Source organism: Marmota monax, unplaced genomic scaffold, assembly GCF_021218885.2.
Source record: "Marmota monax isolate L192 unplaced genomic scaffold, Marmota_monax_Labrador192_F-V1.1 WCK01_AAM20220418_F8-fsc00021, whole genome shotgun sequence".
Lineage (NCBI taxonomy): Eukaryota > Metazoa > Chordata > Mammalia > Rodentia > Sciuridae > Marmota > Marmota monax.
This window is the reverse complement of record NW_026695228.1, coordinates 10,468,820-10,486,371: the sequence shown is the minus strand read 5'-3', so window position 1 is coordinate 10,486,371 and position 17,552 is coordinate 10,468,820. Positions and strand designations below refer to the sequence as shown.

General features: G+C 37.6%; 2 protein-coding genes across 3 annotated transcripts in view; one reads left to right on the top strand and one right to left on the bottom strand.

The window, feature by feature from the left end:
- Positions 1 to 8,871, bottom strand: part of Mlh1 (mutL homolog 1) — a 48,751-nt gene extending 39,880 nt beyond the window's left edge. The window contains exons 1-4 of the mRNA XM_046436752.1: positions 8,713 to 8,871; positions 6,510 to 6,600; positions 3,894 to 3,992; positions 216 to 289 (exon numbers count right to left, since the gene is read on the bottom strand). Coding sequence (XP_046292708.1) covers positions 216 to 289; positions 3,894 to 3,992; positions 6,510 to 6,600; positions 8,713 to 8,828 — 380 coding nt within the window. The 5' untranslated portion in view covers positions 8,829 to 8,871. The remainder of the gene's footprint in view (positions 1 to 215; positions 290 to 3,893; positions 3,993 to 6,509; positions 6,601 to 8,712) is intronic.
- Positions 8,872 to 9,157: 286 nt separating this feature from the next.
- Positions 9,158 to 16,717, top strand: Epm2aip1 (EPM2A interacting protein 1). Of its 2 annotated transcripts, XM_058576558.1 has the most exons (3): positions 9,158 to 11,908; positions 14,914 to 14,942; positions 15,885 to 16,717. In XM_058576558.1, exon 1 carries the CDS (start codon positions 9,299 to 9,301, stop codon positions 11,123 to 11,125), a length of 1,827 nt encoding a protein of 608 aa, XP_058432541.1. In that variant the 5' UTR covers positions 9,158 to 9,298; the 3' UTR covers positions 11,126 to 11,908; positions 14,914 to 14,942; positions 15,885 to 16,717. The 2 variants fall into 2 exon arrangements, with proteins under 2 accessions (XP_058432541.1, XP_058432540.1); XM_058576557.1 differs by having other exon boundaries at positions 9,158 to 14,942.
- The last annotated feature ends 835 nt before the right edge of the window (positions 16,718 to 17,552 follow it).

The following is a 17,552-nucleotide window of genomic DNA, read 5'->3' as shown; positions in this document are numbered from 1 at the left end:
TATGTTACATTTTATATTTTAAGAATCCAAGAAGTAAGAATATCATCTAGTAATCATCCCTGTGGACTATCAATTTAACCACAGAGAGGAAAGAAAACTTACCCAAGATCTCAGCCAAAAAAAAGATCACGCTTGGTATTTAGTTATGATTACTCTGAGATCCAGGCAAAAAGTACAAGATGAACATACAGGAGTAAAATAAGTCAGCACTATACCTGTATGCACACTTTCCATCAGCTGTCTTGGTTGTAATAGTAACATGAGCCACATGGCTTATGCTGGCCAATGCCTAGGAAAGAAAAGGAAATAGAATAAGATAATAATACACTGCTCAATCTCTCACCTCGTCAAAAGGGAAAGCTTATCTAAATTGCCTCTTTCATTCTGTATTCACCTGTGATAACAACCAGCACTTTGATGACATTTAAAGAGAGGATATAAAATTGAATCAGTAACATAATCACTAGAACATGAAAATAAATTTCTTAAAAAATCCAAAAGGAAACCCATCAAAGCATTAATGTGCTAACAACAATTATATTCAGGCGGTAGAACTATAGCCATTGTATTAGTTAGCTTTCTATTACTACAGAACAAATATGTGAAATAAACAACTTATAAAGAGAAAAGTCTTACTGTGGCTCAGTCAGAGACTTAGTCCATGGTGAGTTAGCCTCTGTGCTTTTGAGCCTATAGCAAGGCACAATAATGGTGAAGAGCATGGGTGGGGATAGGGGAAGCAAAGTCACTCACCTCATGGCTGTGGAATGCCAAAAGAAATGAAGGAGAGGAAGGGGCCCATTACCTCCTTAAAGGGCACACCCCCAATGATCTGAAGACCTCCTACTAGGCCCACCTCTTAAAGTTTTCAATAATGCCAAGCTGGGGACAAGACCTTAACACATTGTCTTTTGAAGACCCAAGGCCTCATGCATGCTAGGAAAGCATGCTACCACTAAGTCATACCTGTAACCCCTTCAATAAATTTTAAAACTTGCCTTCAGAAATGGATAATGAAATCACTCCAAATAGATGATGCTATAAATTGTTACTCAAAACTTGGGAGGGAGGTACCAGGGTTTGAACTCACAGGCATTTGACCACTGAGCCACATCCCCAGCCCTATTTTGTATTTTATTTAGAGACAGGGTCTCAATGAGTTGTTTATTACCTCACTTTTGCCAAGGCCAGCTCTGAATTCACAATCTTCCTGCCTCAGCCTCCTGAGCTGCTAGGATTATAGGTGTGCCGCGCCACTGTGCCCAGCAAAGCTATTTTTTTAATAAGCAATTACATGTTTACAAATATAAAATTTAAATGATATAATTAAATCAAAATATATTTTAGAAACCCATGACCATTTCTTTCCCCTTATAACTCATACTGGTTTCCTGGTCCTTTGAGATCTGAATCTCTTCACAAGGACCACATAGTATATAAAGATGCCACCCAGAAACTGTGCTATAATGGGGTCTTCATAACAGCTTCTACACACTTGAAGGAGGTTCAGTTCATTAAAAGGAACATAGCTCTACTTGGCAGGCTGAGGCAGGAAGATCACCTGCATTCAGGAGTTTGTGACTAGCCTGGGCAAAAACAAAAAAAAGCAACATGGATCGGGCTCAGAGATTACTTTGTCAAGAATCCTTGGTTTATGTAATTTTCATCATTAAAAAAAGCAAATTATTTGGAGACCTATGTAAGGAAGAACATTACATATGTACAGTAGTACAGTACTATACAACATCTGGAAGAGAGAGTGACACTACACATGGTCCAGCAGATGGTCTTGCTGCTTCAAAGAGGCATTGTTGCTGACAGGGAAACAGGCAGACAGGAGCTCAGATTGTGGAGTCAAGGGCCTGGTTCAGTTTCCCACTCTGTCACTTTCTAGCTGTGTGCCCTGACTACATTCTTCATCACTCTGTATACTTCTCCCTGTATAAAACAGGGCTTCTGAAAAACCTACTCTGTGGGGCTACTGTCAGAATTAAGAGTTAATACATACATCTGCTGAGAACCATGACCGGCACAAACCTTCAATAAATCTTCCCTATTTAACTGCAGTGAGATAATAGCCCTGAAGATGTTCCACAGCTAGGGCAACGCTCCAGAGACCAAGGGCTTGGAAATTGACCCAGGGAATTTCAAAGCCAGAATGAAACTGTGTCTCTGGAGCTTGACCTGAGGCAGCCTCGGGTCACTATCACTATGAGCACAAGGATGCTTGAGAACACTCTGGTTTGAAGTAAATAGAACAACATTACACAGATTAGATCAGAGACACTTTTTAATTTTTAAAAATTAAGTAAAAGTAATACATGCCCATGATGATAAAAAGTTCAGAAGCTACAGAAAGCCCTGAAATGAAAAGTAATAGGCTCTTTTCCTCTTCTCTACCTCCACTCTTGTTTTCCCAAAATAACTACTCATGACAGTTTCTCTGGTTCTCTATAGCCTCCAGAAAGAAAATGACCAAGTAAGCTCCAAGTCTTCTGACCTCCAGAAGTACAGGATAATAAATTTGTGTTGTTTTATGCCACTAAGTTTGTGGTAATTTTGGGCAGTCAGCAATAAGAAAACACTACCAATTGTCTTAAAAGTATGTCTACTTTTACCCAGGAATGTTACTTCTATAAATTTATTCTAAGAAAATAACTAAACAAAATGCAGTATTTCATCAAAGCTTTACACTGGAAAAAACAGCAGCATCTTAACAGGAAGTCACTCAAACAACCTATAGTATACATACATAATAAAATAATGTGTACCCATTAAAAATTATGTAGGCCTATACTTATTGGATGAAAAGGTATCCATAGGAATTAAGTTAAAAAATAGAGACCCCATTCAGTCTTAAAAATATTTTTGTCTATTTTCCATATCATACATTCCTATAATTTTACCCACATATAATTTAGAGTGTATCTTAAAAAACACAAGCTCAAATGAACCTCATGATATTTTATAACAAGAGACTTAATAATTTCTCCTTAATGCTATCAAATAGTTCAAATACATCTCAAATATGTCTCATTTTTTTTCCACACTTTGCTCACATTAGGATTCAATAAGCTCTAGTAAATGAAGTTGATTCATAAGGCCTTTTAAATCTCTCTTAATCTAGAGGTGATTGTTATCCTTCTCTACTATTGCTTGACTTCTATGTTTTTCCTATATTGCTACTTAGATTCAAATATTGAGCAGATTCACTTTCATTCATATATATATGAATGAAATATATATATTATATACATAATATATATATTAGTTGTAGTTGGACACAATACCTTTATTTTATTTTTATTTTTATGTGCTGAGGATCGAACCCAGTGCCTCACAAGTGCTAGGCAAGTGCTCTACCACTGAGCCACAACCCCAGCCCCCAGATTCACTTTTTTGTTTCTTTCTTTTTTTGGTGGTCCTGGAGAGTGAACCCAGGACCTGACATGTTAGGCAAATGCATTACCACTCAGCTACACCCCCAATCTTCTTTAATTTTTGTATTTTGAGACAGGGTCTCACTACATTGCCCAAGCTATACTTGTATTTGTAACCCTCTTGTCTCAGCCTCTCTAGTAGCTGTGATTCCAGGCATGCACTGCCACACCCAGCTCCACATTTCAGTTTTTGATAAGAAAACTTTATAAGTGGTTTTGGGTATTTCTATCAAGTGACACATAACATCTGGGGAGTTCATAGTAATATTAAATATTTATGAATACTTTTCAGTCCTGGAAACTAAATTTAATTAAGTTGGTTCAAATTTGCATATATTTAACAAGTAAAAAATACCAAATCTTATTACCTCTCATATTGAGAAATATATCCTGAAATGACAGCAATGTCATCATGTGAGGATATTTTACACATTTCTTTAAACCTTAACTTACCTCACCCCGAAAGCCATAGGTAGAAATACTGGTTAAGTCCTCAAAGGTCTGCAGTTTACTTGTAGTGAACCTCTCACACACAATATCCAGATCTTCCTTCTAGAAAATTTTTAAAAAAAAGCAAATAATTATGTTATCCATTTTTCTAAATCTTCCTGAATTTCCATTTTATCAATTTAGAAATAAATTTCTCTTAGAAGTATTTTTAAATTAGTGGTGATTTCCTCACTTTGTATTCAGAATACCACATTGTCTTGGCATTCCTACTTTCTTACTAGGCTGTTCCTTTTCAGTGTCATTTGCTCTTTCCACCTCCTACCCCTGGAGTAACACAGGATTTCAATCGTGGACCTCATCCTTATCTATACTCACTATCTTGATGATCTCATTCGGTCTCATAGCCTACTTTTTTAATTAGAAAAACTTTTAAATATCTACAACTTTTTAAATTGTAATTAAATAAATGTTAACATAAAACTTTCATCTTAACCATTTTTAATTATCCAGTTCAGTGGTGATAGATTCATTCACAGTGTTAAGAAACCTCTCCAGAACTTTTTCATCTTCCCCAAATTGAATCTCTGTACTCAATCATCAATAACTCTCCATTCTTCATCTTCCCCCAATCCCTGGAAACCACCATTCTACTTTGAGTTTAATGCATTTGACTATTCTAGAAACCTCTTATAATAGGAATCACATATTTGCTCTTTTATGACTGATTTATTTCACTTAACATAGTGTCTTTAAGGTTCATCCATACTGTAGCATTTGTCAAAATTTTATTCTTATTTAAGGCTAAATATCATCCCATTGTGTGTATATATGTATCACATCTTGTTTATCCATTCGTCTGTTGATAGACACTTGAATTTTTACCAGTTAACTATCGTGAATAGTGCTGCAATGAACATGATCATACAAATATTTGTTCAAGTTCTTGCTTTCACTTTCTGTGTGTAACAGAAGTGGAATTGTTGAAACATATGGCAATTCTGTTTAATTTTTTGAGGAATCACCATACTATTTTTCATAGTGGCTACACTATTTTACATTTCCATCAGCAATCCACAAGGAGTCCAATTTCTCTACCTTCTTGCCAATAATTTTATTATTATTTTGATAACAGTCATCCTAATGGGTGTGATATGGTATCTCACTGTGGCTTGTATTTGCACTTCCTTCTCACTAACGCTGAGCACCTTTTTAGGTGAGTCTTATGCTTTTTTAAAAAAATATCTTTTTAGTTGTAGTTGAACACAATACCTTTGTTTTATTTATTTATTTATTTTTATGTGGTGCTGAGGATCAAACCCAGCACCTTGCACGTGCTAGGTGAGCGCGCTACTGCTGAGCCACAACCCCAGCCCCTAGTCTTATGCTTTTTAACAGTATCAAAATGCAGACGACTCCCAAATTTTTACCTGCAAACTATACACTGCATTTCAGACCCTCACACAAAGAAAAATCTTAATTTTTTTTTTAATATTTATTTTTTAGTTTTTGGCCGACACAACATCTTTATTTGTATGTGGTGCTGAGGATCGAACCCGGGCCGCATGCAAGCCAGGCGAACACGCTACCGCTTGAGCCACATCCCCAGCCCGAAAAATCTTAAATTTAATGTGTGCCAAAATGAACTTCCCATCTTCTCCAAACCTGTTTCTTCCATAATCTTTCCCATTCAGTAAATGGCAATTTTTTTCACCATTTATACAGGCCAAAACCTAACTCAATCCTGATTTTTCTCTTACACCCAAAATCACAAATTCTGAGAGCTTTGCCTTCATAATTAACTCAGGATCACATTGCTTCTTATATCTCTTCTATAGCCAAATTGATCCAAGGCACTAATATACCCTCCTGAATTGTTGCAAGAGCCTCCTCCTTGTTCCTGCCCTGTCTTTCTGCAGTCTATTTTCCCACATGGCAAACAAAGAACTTTTTATAAAACCACCAAGTCATATAACACTTTGCTTAAAACCTCTAGTAGTATCATACCACAGTCACTAAAAAAAGCCAAAGATTTTACTATGTACCACAAGGTCCAGCATGTTCTCTCTCTGACTTCAGCTCCTTGCTCAACCTACTTTAGACACACTTGCTTCCTTGTGGGTCCTTAAACATGCCAGGCATTCTTCCTCTCATGATCTTTGTCTTTTCTGTTCTTTCTGCCCAGAAGATTTATCCTTTGAATAACTTCATGATTTATTCCTTGATCTCTACCCACATCTCTCCTTAAATATCATATGCATACTAAAGCCTTCCTGAATTATTTAAGTTGCATTCCTACCCACTCCCCCATTATCTTTCCCTTGCTTTAGTTAATGCCATATGACATACTACTTATTATACCTGCTTGTTTCCCATTACTATAATGGAAATACCCATTGTAGTATGAGAAAGGATTTTTGTCTATTTTATTCACTGCTGTATCCACTGAACAATATACAACACAAAATAGAACACATAATTATTGTTTGTATTGAATTCTTCAGTCAAAAATTTCTAATTACAAAAGCCTAAAGTTTCCAGTAAGGGGAAAGGTTCTGCATTTTCCTGCAGAGATATGACACGAAGCACACAAACATCCTGCTTTTCTGAGGTCTTACTTACCCTGATTCCAGTGCCATTGTCTTGGATCTGAATCAACTTCAGACCCCCCTCTTTAACAACCACTTGAATACTCGTGGATTTTGCATCTAAACTGGCAAATCAAACAGAAAATAGATTATCAGTCTGCAACTATTCTATTGCATATATTTCAATATATGTCAAGCAATAACAATGAACTCCAAATAAAGAGTGCTTGTGATGTGTTTTTTCATTTGTTTTACACACTCCATGTCTACATCATATGAATTTAAATACTGTGTAAGATAGAAAGAAGAACAACATCATTTCTAATAGGTCATTCAGAACTATTTCTATTCTTTTAGGGAAAAAGTCAAATTCAGAAGTAGGAACCTTTCAGCAAACACATCTTTCTCTCTTCTCAACTAATTTTACTATCGATTTTATTCAGATTTCTAAGTGATTCTAATGTCATTTTTAAAAATTCTAAATGTTTTTCTCCATTATCCCTTCTCTTTAAGAACATATAGTCAGGTGTGATGGCACATAATCCCAACTCCTTTAGAAGTTAAGGCAGAGGGGTCATAAGTTTGAAGCCAGCCTGAGTAACTAGGGAGACCCTCTCTCAAAAAAGGTTAGGGATGTAGCTTAGTAGCAGGGTGCCTCTGAGTTCAATCCCCAGTACCACCAAAAACAAAACAAAAGAAAAACATACCTATGGTAAAGAAAAAAATGGTAAGGCAGAAAGTTCTTTAAGAAGTCAATAAATCTTTCGCGCTTTCAGAGAGTAGCTTATACACACAAAGCACCTATTAGAGAAAATAAATTCAGCCTGGAGCTGCATGAGAAAGAAGTTATTGACTTGCTCACAGAAAATTCTTTATTCAGAAATAATAAAATAAGTTATTTAAACATTAAAGACCTCTCTCAGGAGCCCCTTTATTGACGTTGTATCAGCCATCATGACATATATTAAAAAGAGTCTAACTGGACTCCATATAAAATCTCTGCTTACAGAATTAATTATAAGCCACTGAACTAGTATGTTTAGTTTTGTTATACAGAATTTGGGCAAGGTACAATAATTGGTTTTAAGTTATTCTGTTTATTCTAACACTATAGAAACAAAAGCCAGACAACGACTTATACTACCACCACAAATCAAATGAAAACACGTCCCCAGCTTCCATGTTTCTTTTTGTGTGTGTCTCTTCTACCAATTTTCTTATTTTCCCTCTGAGGTCCTTTCTGACCCACTGCTCTTTCAGTCCCATCGCTCTGAATGATTTATGTTTTTACAATGAATCTCTCTACAAATCTGTCATTCTTCACCAGAAAGAAGATTTTTCTTTTCTAATAATGTATGGACTTTATTAACATCAAGTGATTTTAATACAAAGGACATGACATAGTCTTTGGGTCCTTGTCTTTTGCAAGGTTTACAATTCACGCCCAATTTTCTTTCCACATATTTTTTTAACATCTTTGCTCCATGTTTGCGACAGGGCTAAGCATTAGAATCAACAGATGCCCTAATAAGTCAGACATCTTCAAAGCACCTCTCCAAAAAGTCAAAGGCAGTGAGGCCACTGACTTGGTAATAAGGGAATTCAAAGTTAAGCCCAACGTCCATTAGCCTGTCTTAAAACTCCAATGATTTATTATTTTTTTAAAATATTTTTTAGCTGTAGATGGACACAATGCGTTTTATTCACTGAATTTTACATGGCGCTGAGGATCGAACCCAGTGCCTCACACGTGCTTGCGAGCTCTCCACCGAGCTACAGCCTTAGCCCCCAACGATTTATTTTTAATAAAACTCAACAATTGTGCCTTTGAACACGTTTGATTTCTTGAATAAGAAACTGATAACATGGTATACACTGAAAGAAGATTTTTTTCTCCCACGATAAATTTTTATACATCCTTAATTTCGCATCTTCTGCATAATTTTAAGTAGCTCTCTGAGTTAACGGTACCACTAAAGCTATGCCGAACACACCCCTGCTACAGGCGCCCCACACGCCCTAGAATCTAGGTATCGCGAGAGCAGTGGACAAATTCTCGGTTCCCGGGAAAGGAAAAGGCGGGACCCACGCGCGCCCAGGATTTCAGCGGCTTCCAATGACACCGGCCTGCGACGGATGCGCCTCCGCCCTCGTCACGGAGGCGTGTCCGCGCCATTCAGAGAAGCGGCCCGTTAGGTCGTAGAATCTAAGTGAACCAGGCTCGACTCCCTCCATACCAGTTTTCAATCATCTCTTTGATCGCATTTGCTGGACGCTGAATAACTTCCCCCGCCGCGATGCGATTCACCACTGTCTCGTCTAGCCGCCGAATAACCCCCGCCACAAGCGACATTTTGGCGCCAGAGAGGCCCAAGTCGCGTCTAGATGCTCGCCGGAAGTACCTTCAGCCAATCACTTCAGTCCCTCAAGCCCTTGGTCTTCCTTCAATTATGGTTTACACCATCCTGTACCACCCTGTAGTGGCAGCTGTTGATTGGGCAGCTTGAATGCCAATCAAGTTTCTCAACTGCGTGGGCTGCTGGGCCTCTTCGTCTGTTCCTAAGGCTGCCTCGCACTCGCTTAGAAGGATGTGCGCTTGCGCGTTAGAAATCACTGTCCGCTCTTCCAATTGGTTTGTTGGTCGTAGCTACAGGGACTACGAAATCTCCAGCCAATAGGAACGGAGATTCCATGGCAAAGGCTGGTGTGCGGCTGCTGAGGTGATCTGGCGCAGAGCGCTGGAGCTGCTTGCCGCTAGTCGGGCTCCTCCCCTCACTTTGCGGCCTCTCTGAGGTTGATCCCGTTCTTGTGTACTCTGGCAGAATGTGGATGACGCCCAAAAGGAGCAAGATGGAAGTCGACGAGGCTCTTGTTTTCCGGCCCGAATGGACCCAGCGTTACTTGGTGGTGGAACCTCCAGAGGGCGATGGGGCCCTGTGCTTGGTCTGTCGCCGCCTTGTCGCTTCTACCCGCGAACGTGACGTCAGGCGCCACTACGAGGCGGAACACGAATACTATGAGCGGTATGTGGCGGAGGGCGATCGCGCGGCCTTGGTGGAGCGTCTGCGTCAGGGCGACATGTCGTTGAGCACCTTGCTCACTCCAGAGGAGAAAGCTGCTCGTGCAGGCCTCGGGCTCTGTCGCCTGTTGGCCTTGAAGGGTCGCGGCTGGGCTGAGGGGGACTTTGTACACCAGTGCATGGAGATATTGCTAAAAGAGGTACTGCCGGAGCATGTAGGCGTCTTGCAAAGAATTAATTTGTCTCCAGAGATCACAAGGCAGAGGATTCTGAGCATTGACAGTAATCTACGTTGTCAGCTTTTTAACCGAGCCAGACAATTTAAAGCCTATTCTCTTGCCTTGGACGACCAGGCTTTTGTGGCCTATGAGAACTATCTCCTGGTCTTTATTCGTGGCGTGGGCCATGATTTGGAGGTGCAGGAAGACCTTCTGACCATAATCAACCTGACTCATCACTTCAGTGTTGGTGCACTCATGTCGGCCATTCTAGAGTCTTTGCAGAGAGCAGGGCTTAGCTTGCAGCGAATGGTTGGACTGACCACGACGCACACTTTGAGAATGATTGGTGAGAACTCAGGACTGGTCTCATACATGAGAGAAAAGGCCGTGAGTCCCAACTGTTGGAATGTTATCCACTATTCAGGATTTCTTCACTTGGAACTGTTGAGCTCTTATGACATAGATATTAATCAGATCGTAAATACCATATCAGAATGGATAGTTTTAATTAAGACCAGAGGCGTTAGGCGACCGGAGTTTCAGTCTTTACTAACTGAATCTGAGTCAGAGCATGGTGAAAGGATTAACGGACGATGTCTGAACAACTGGCTTAGAAGAGGGAAATCTTTAAAATTAATATTTTCATTACGAAAAGAAATAGAAGCATTCTTGGTTTCAGTAGGGGCAACAACAGTCCATTTCACAGACAAGCAATGGCTTTGTGACTTTGGCTTTTTGGTGGATGTTATGAACTACCTTCAAGAACTCAGTGAAGAATTGCAAACTAGTAAAGTCTTTGCTGCTTCTGCCTTTGACCATATTTGTACTTTTGAAAGTAAGCTGAATTTATTTCAGAGACATATTGAAGAAAAAAATCTAACAGACTTTCCTGCTTTCAAAGAAGTTGTTGATGAGCTTAAACAGCAATATAAGGAAGATCAAAAAATATTTGATCCCGACAGATATCAAATGGTGATCTCTCGTCTGCAGAAAGATTTTGAGAGACATTTTAAGGACCTAAGATTCATCAAAAAGGACTTAGAACTTTTTTCAAATCCATTTAACTTTAAACCCGAATATGCACCTATTTCAGTAAGAGTGGAGCTGACAAAACTTCAGGCAAATACTAGCCTTTGGAATGAATATAGAGTCAAAACCCTGGGACAGTTCTATGCTGGATTGCCTGCTGAATCTTACCCAATTATCAAAGGGGTTGCCTATAAGGTGGCATCCTTGTTCGATAGTAACCAAATCTGTGAAAAGGCTTTTTCTTATCTGACTCGAAACCAACACACTTTGAGCCAGCCACTGACAGATGAGCATCTTCAAGCCCTGTTTCGGGTTGCCACAACTGAAATGGTTCCCAGTTGGGATGATCTTGTGAGAGGAATAAATGAAGCTAATCTATAAGCCTTTGTAGTACAACATTGAAAGAATACCAGAAGCAAAAATCTGTTTTGATTTTTTTTTTCCCCCCAAGTTTTCTAATTTGGATTGTTGGAAAACACCAAGCTTACTAAACAAGACATCCAAATCAATCACAATTCAGAACCTCCTGACAGTTGCCTTTTTTTTCATATGGCAGCATGGGACTGAAACAATAGAATACCACCTTTTTTAAAAAAACTTTGTTTAATGGCAAAGTCATTGTCTTTTACTTTTATGGTATAATTGATTTTAAGGAGTTTAATATTGACAACATTAGTTGAATTAGAAGTCTGTTTTTAAGGTGTTCTGAGAATATATGCCAAAAATTTAACTTTTATTTTAATGAAGTTTTAAAATTTTGATTCCTGTAGTCTGAAGTTAGCAACCCCTTAAGTGTTTAAACTAATTTGCAAAAACTCACATAGCAAGTTCATGAGTTCAAAAAAGGAAAAACATAACATACAGTGGAGGTATTTTGTCTAACAAAATGTTTTGAGACTATATTTTTAAAACATTTCTGAGTCTGAAATAAATATTGCCAGATTTCCTTCCTCTTACCTTCCCCCATTCACCCCAGTGAATCTGATATTACTAACAGAGGAAGTAATAAAAAATTTAGTCAAAGGAGCAAGAATTGTTTTTAGGTTGCTGATTTCAGGAGGCTTCCTGCAATTTGGAGATAAGACTTAACCAATTTCTGGGGGTTTTCCCTGAATTTTTCACAACTGGGGGATGTTTTATCAGCTTGCCTATCAAAGGACTTTGGTAAGTATAGAATCTTAACCATTGCTAGTTAGCAATTCTTTTTCCTACTCTAGACAGCAGTTTGGCCCTATCAAAAGGGTGAGGAAAAAAACAGCTTTTTGCACTTCATGATGAGGAGGTGTGAGATATTTTAGCTTATTTTATGTGCGTGTTACCGCTTTATAAAGAAATCCTATTTAAAGGAAACTTTTAAAATGATATCAGATTTTGCTAGTTGCTGGAAATTGATTTATTCTAAAATTTAAGACTATCTCACACGTTTGGTAAAGACAGTGCACAAATAGAAATATTTAAATTTCAAGAATTGGTCTTATTCACAGATTATAGTATTGCCTCATTTCTAGTAAGACATCTGTCTTGTGCTAAAATAGTTACTTTAAACTTATGTTAATTGTGACAAGGCAATCTCACATTGAAGTCCAATATATAAAACTAATTTAAAAACGGGACTTAACTTGTATATCATAGATTCCCAAGTACAGTTTGAAAACTTGTGCTACTAAGTCTTTAACTATTGCAGCACTTTATGCTGTGGTCTCTAATCCAGCAAATTTAAGGAACCAGGAAACAACCAAGAATTTAGAAGGAAGTGATGCACAAGCTATCTTAATGGATGCTGTTAGAGCCTAGGAAGCAAAATTGTTTCAGTGCTTCTCAATCAGAGGCAGTAACCCTCCCTTCTAGAGGATGCTACGAAATGTGAAGGGACACCTTTTTGGTTGTCTTATTTGCTGGGGGGGTTTCTGCTGGCATTTCAACCTAAAGACCGCTCCCTCCTGCAGTATATACAACAGCCTGGCATTATGAAGAATTATCTCTCCCTGCCCGTAAACCCCCAGTGTACATATTATCTTATGTCAAGAAACAGGGCAAATTACCGGTAGAAGCAAAATTAGACAGGCAAGTTGGGTAAACTGATGGAATACTTGATGGGGAGACTAATTTCAGTATTCCAAGGTTAGCTGGTAAGGTGCAATAAAGGTTCCAGTAGCTCACATAATAGCATTTGTAAATCAGTAATTAATTCTGAATCAGATTAAAGGGCTCTCTCCTAGTATACACAATTAGTTTAGGGCAGATAAACCTCTTATATATTAATAACATCAAGTTGAGATTTTGATTAGCAAAGAATAAGCTCAAATATCTGAAAAGATGACAGTGAAAAACTGAAAAAAATAAGTCTACCGGTAATTTCCCGATAGTTTTTGAGTGTTGCTTTCACAGCAAATGCTTTATTACTTGTGAGAAAGTTTGTAAGACTTGAAGGCCGCTTCTGCTTTCTAATCCCAGTTCCTCACATATTGAAATCTTGTATATTTTGTGAAGTTCTAGTATGTTTTGCTTAACGTGATAACTAAAATTAGTTTGCACCATATAGTAACTGAGTGGGGAGAGATAAAAGCAAGGATTTTAACATTGATCCTCAGCAAAAAAGAATTTGCTATAACTAGTCTTGTTTATTTAAAAAAAAAAAAAGTGTATTTTACTGTTTTCTGTATTAAGTAATTCTGTAGCTGCATGGCAGTCTTTTCTTTTATAAATATATAGCTGTTATTGTTCCTGTTGTATCAGTGCATATAGATGAAATAAGTACCATTTAAAAAAAAAAAAAAAAAAAACAACTTTGTGTCCTTACCAATTACTTCCCCATATCTCCCATTCCCACTTGTTTCTTGAAAAATTTGCTCTCCTTGTTTTCTGTTTTGCCACTCAGACTGTTCTATCAAGCTCACTAAGTCCTTGTCAATATCCTTACCATCCTTGAACTGTTACTTTAGATTGAGGAGATTTTAGTTCCAGGTATGCTTTCTTAGTCTTCTTTGTAGGCACCTCTTCCCTTAAATATCTGTTCTTATTGTTTTTTTCAAGGCTACCTACTCTCCCTTGCCTTATCTCCCTTCCATCTCCCTAGCCAATCTCATCTCCTTCCATGGCTTCAGTTACCACCTGTATGCAAATACTCCCAAATTCATATTTCTTTTCTGGATTTTTCCCAAGTCATATATTTAATTGCTAACAAATCCACCTTGCTGCCTCACAGGCACCAAAACACATCATTGATCTTGACCCCAAACCTCCTGCTCATTGTTCCTCTTTTCTTCAGTAAACAGAATTACTACTACCAACCATCCAATTGCCCTTACCCAAGCCAAAAACTGAGTCATTCTGTTCATGCCAGTCCTATGCTTTAATCATTGCCCTTAGAATATAATATAAATTTTTATTTATCTTTCAGGTCTCAGTTTATATGTACCTTCATCTAGGTAGCCTTTGTTGATGCCTCTAGACTAGTTCCCCTGAACTAAATTCCCTACATACACTTAGTTCTTATTACTGGTTATTGATCACTGCTAGACTAAGCTTTACAAGGGCAGGGACCATATAAACCTTGCTCACTATTTTATCTTTAGCAGTTAGCACAATGCCTGGCATTTTAAGAAATGTTTGAATAAATAAATATTTGTGTAGTGTTTTACAATCTTTGAAGCTCTAGCACAGTCGCATTTGACCTTCACAGTCACCCTACCTGTTCACTAGGTAGTTGTAAAACACATTGCAAATTAACAATAAAACTAAGTTCTTTGTGACTAGGGACCTCATTATTGTATTCCTAGAATTTAGTGCAGTGCTTAGCATGTGGTTCACAATGTGAATGTTGTCAAGGAAACAAACTGAGATTGCAATTTTCCCTAGTAAACAGTGAGTATTAGGATTCAAACCCAGCTGTACTCACATAAATCCACTGTGTAATATCACATCCATTCATGATATAGTCTTATTTTTCTTTTATTCTAAAGGCAGATTTCCAAAGGAACCTACATATAGAGAGAAAAGATTGGACAGCTTTTTAGATTGACCTAAGATTAAATTTCGGTAATTAAAAAGTTACATTCAGTATTAGAGAAAGATAATGCCACATAAGAGTTAATATCCATTTTTCCTTTTGTAGGCATCAACCCTAGGAGAAAATGGCATGCTATTTATTTTGCTACTTTCCTTTACAGATGATTTCTGGCTCTTCTGGAATTTAAAAGTAAGTAAATTTAACAAAATAGAAGAATGACTTCATCCTCTGGTCACTAGTTATTCAGTTCATTTGCTTTCCCACCTGCATAAGGTTCTTATCACCTCTGCAAGGAAGATAACCCAAAAGTGCTGTATAGTTAATTCATACTTTTAGATATGCTATATTTCTTTGCTTTCATATTTCCATGCCTCTCTGAACTTAATTTCTGGGTAACAGGACTTCAGTCTTAAATAGGGGAGCCATACCCTTAGTCTTTTTCCTTAAACTGTTCTAATTTACAGGATTAACTACCATTATACTCTTAGTTGGATTTTTAATCTGAGTCACATTAATTCATTCAGAGATCTTAACAGTAGATATGGCAGTCATCCAGTGATTTGATCCTTGCTGTAGAACTATTTAATCAACCTTTAAGTGAAAGGATTTTTCACTTTTGTCTTATAATTGAAAAGTTGCTTCATTCTACCCAGTAAGTATTTGAGTTTATGATTCTATTTCTTTCCATTTCTGCCTGTAAACTGACAAGTTCTTTTCTGAGTTATTTCTTCTCTACATTTTGTCAGATGCAGCCAAAATCAACCACAAAATAATTTGTTTTTCTTTTTATTTAGTAAAGGGTAGATTATCAGCCTTCTAGTTTATCTCCAGGAATAGTTTGGCCTCTCCTTAATAGCAATTGTCCCTGTGTAAGTTATTTCTTTCATCCTCCAGTAGTAATTTCCTGAATGCCTGCCAACTAATCACTAGGCCATTGGGTTCAGTATTCAGTAACCGCTACAAAATCTTAGGGTTTCAAATAACTTGTCTCTTGCAAATAACTTGTCTAGGGACTTTGTTCTAGGTAAGGGATTGGCAAACTACAGCACATAGTCAAAATCCATCCTGATTTATGTTTCTCTCTCTCTCTCTCTTTTTTTTTTTTTTTTTTTTTTTACTATTTTTTAATAGTTTTATTTATTTTTTAAAAGTTTTATTGGAGTACAGCCTTGTCCATTTATATATTTTCTATGGCTGATTGTGTTTTACAGTGGCAGAGTTGAAAAGTTTCAACAGCAAGTATATGTCCCACAAAGCCTAAAATATTTACTTTGTGGCCCTTTACAGAAAAAGTTTCTTAATCCTTGTTCTTTATTTTCCTCATTCTGGGACTCAGGCTGACAAAGCAGTTACCATCAGGGATGTGGCTGCTCAATTTGGGAAGTGAAAAAAGTTTGGCAAATAACTTGTAGACCCTTAAAGTAACACAGCCACACCTCAGTCCTAGGAGCATAATCCTTCCCCAACAAGGGAGGAAAGCCAGAAATATTTGGAAGATAACACTACTGATTAACATGATTATATTTCTCCATTTATACAATTTTTTCAATATAATTTTGCCTTTTTATTGATGTAAAACTTGAAAGTTGACAAAAATTAAGTGTATGTTTGAATGTACCACCCAGATCATGATAGAAAATATTTCTGTCACCCCAGTAGGTGTCCTTATGCCTTTCTCACATACAGATAACTGCTATTCTGACCTGTATCACCATCAGTTAGCTTTACCTGTTTAAAAACTATATAAGTGGAATAATTATATGCACTCTTTCGTGTCTTTGTTCAACATGTTTGTGAGGGTAATCCATGTGGATGTAGTAGAAGCAATTCATTTTTACTTTGTGTTGTATTCCATTGTATGACTCTACTACAATTTATCTATTCTAATGCTGATGGAAATTTGGATTGTTTCCAATTTGTGGTTATTATGAATAAAGTTGCTATGAAAATTTTTGTGTCTTTTAGTGAACATGTTCCTTTTGGTATATTCATTGGTAGCTATTCGGCTTCCATATTTCCTTCATACAGGTTCTTCACCACAGCCACCAGAATGATCTTATTTTAAAATAGAAGTTCGACAATATCCATTCAATGCTTAAAACCCTCTTCTTGACTTCATATCACAACCCATAAAATCCAAGGTCTTAACTGGGCATAGTGGCACATGCCTGTAATCTCAGCTGCTCTGGAGGCTGAAGTGGGGGATAGCGATAGCTTCAGTCCAGGAGTTCAAGACCAGCTTTAGGCCAGGTGCACCTATAATCTCAGCGATTTGGGTGGGGCAGGGTGGCTGAGAAAGGATAATAGGTTCAAGGACAACCTCAGCAACTTTGTAAGACCCTGTCTCAAAATTTAAAAAATTAAAAAGGCTGGGGATGTAGCTCAGAGTTAAAATGCCCCTGGATTAAATCCACATCCCCCCAAAAGAAAGAAAGATAGAAAAAGACCAGCTTTGGACAACATAGAGACCCCATCTTTGTTTAAAAAAAAAATGTCCAAAGTCTTAATCAGGGCCTACAAGTTCCTGCACAATCAGTACCCACACACATCCTTTTTCTTCCTACTCTTGTGTTACATCTTACTCTTTATCCCTCTCCTCACTATGCTCTATACCAGACATTGCTTGTCAACTTGGGAATCAAGATAAATGATTTAGCTCTGTCCTCAAAAGAGGTTGTAATCTAAGTAGATAATTGTTTCTTTTAATTGCTGGGTACTGAATCCAGGACCATGTGCATACTAAGAATAGATCCTACCCTTGAACTATACTCCTTACCCCAACAGTTTTGACACAAGCAA

Coding starts and splice junctions, on each gene's coding strand:
- Epm2aip1 (XM_058576558.1), top strand. CDS start 9,299: ATGTGGATGACGCCCAAAAGGAGCAAGATGGAAGTCGACGAGGCTCTT.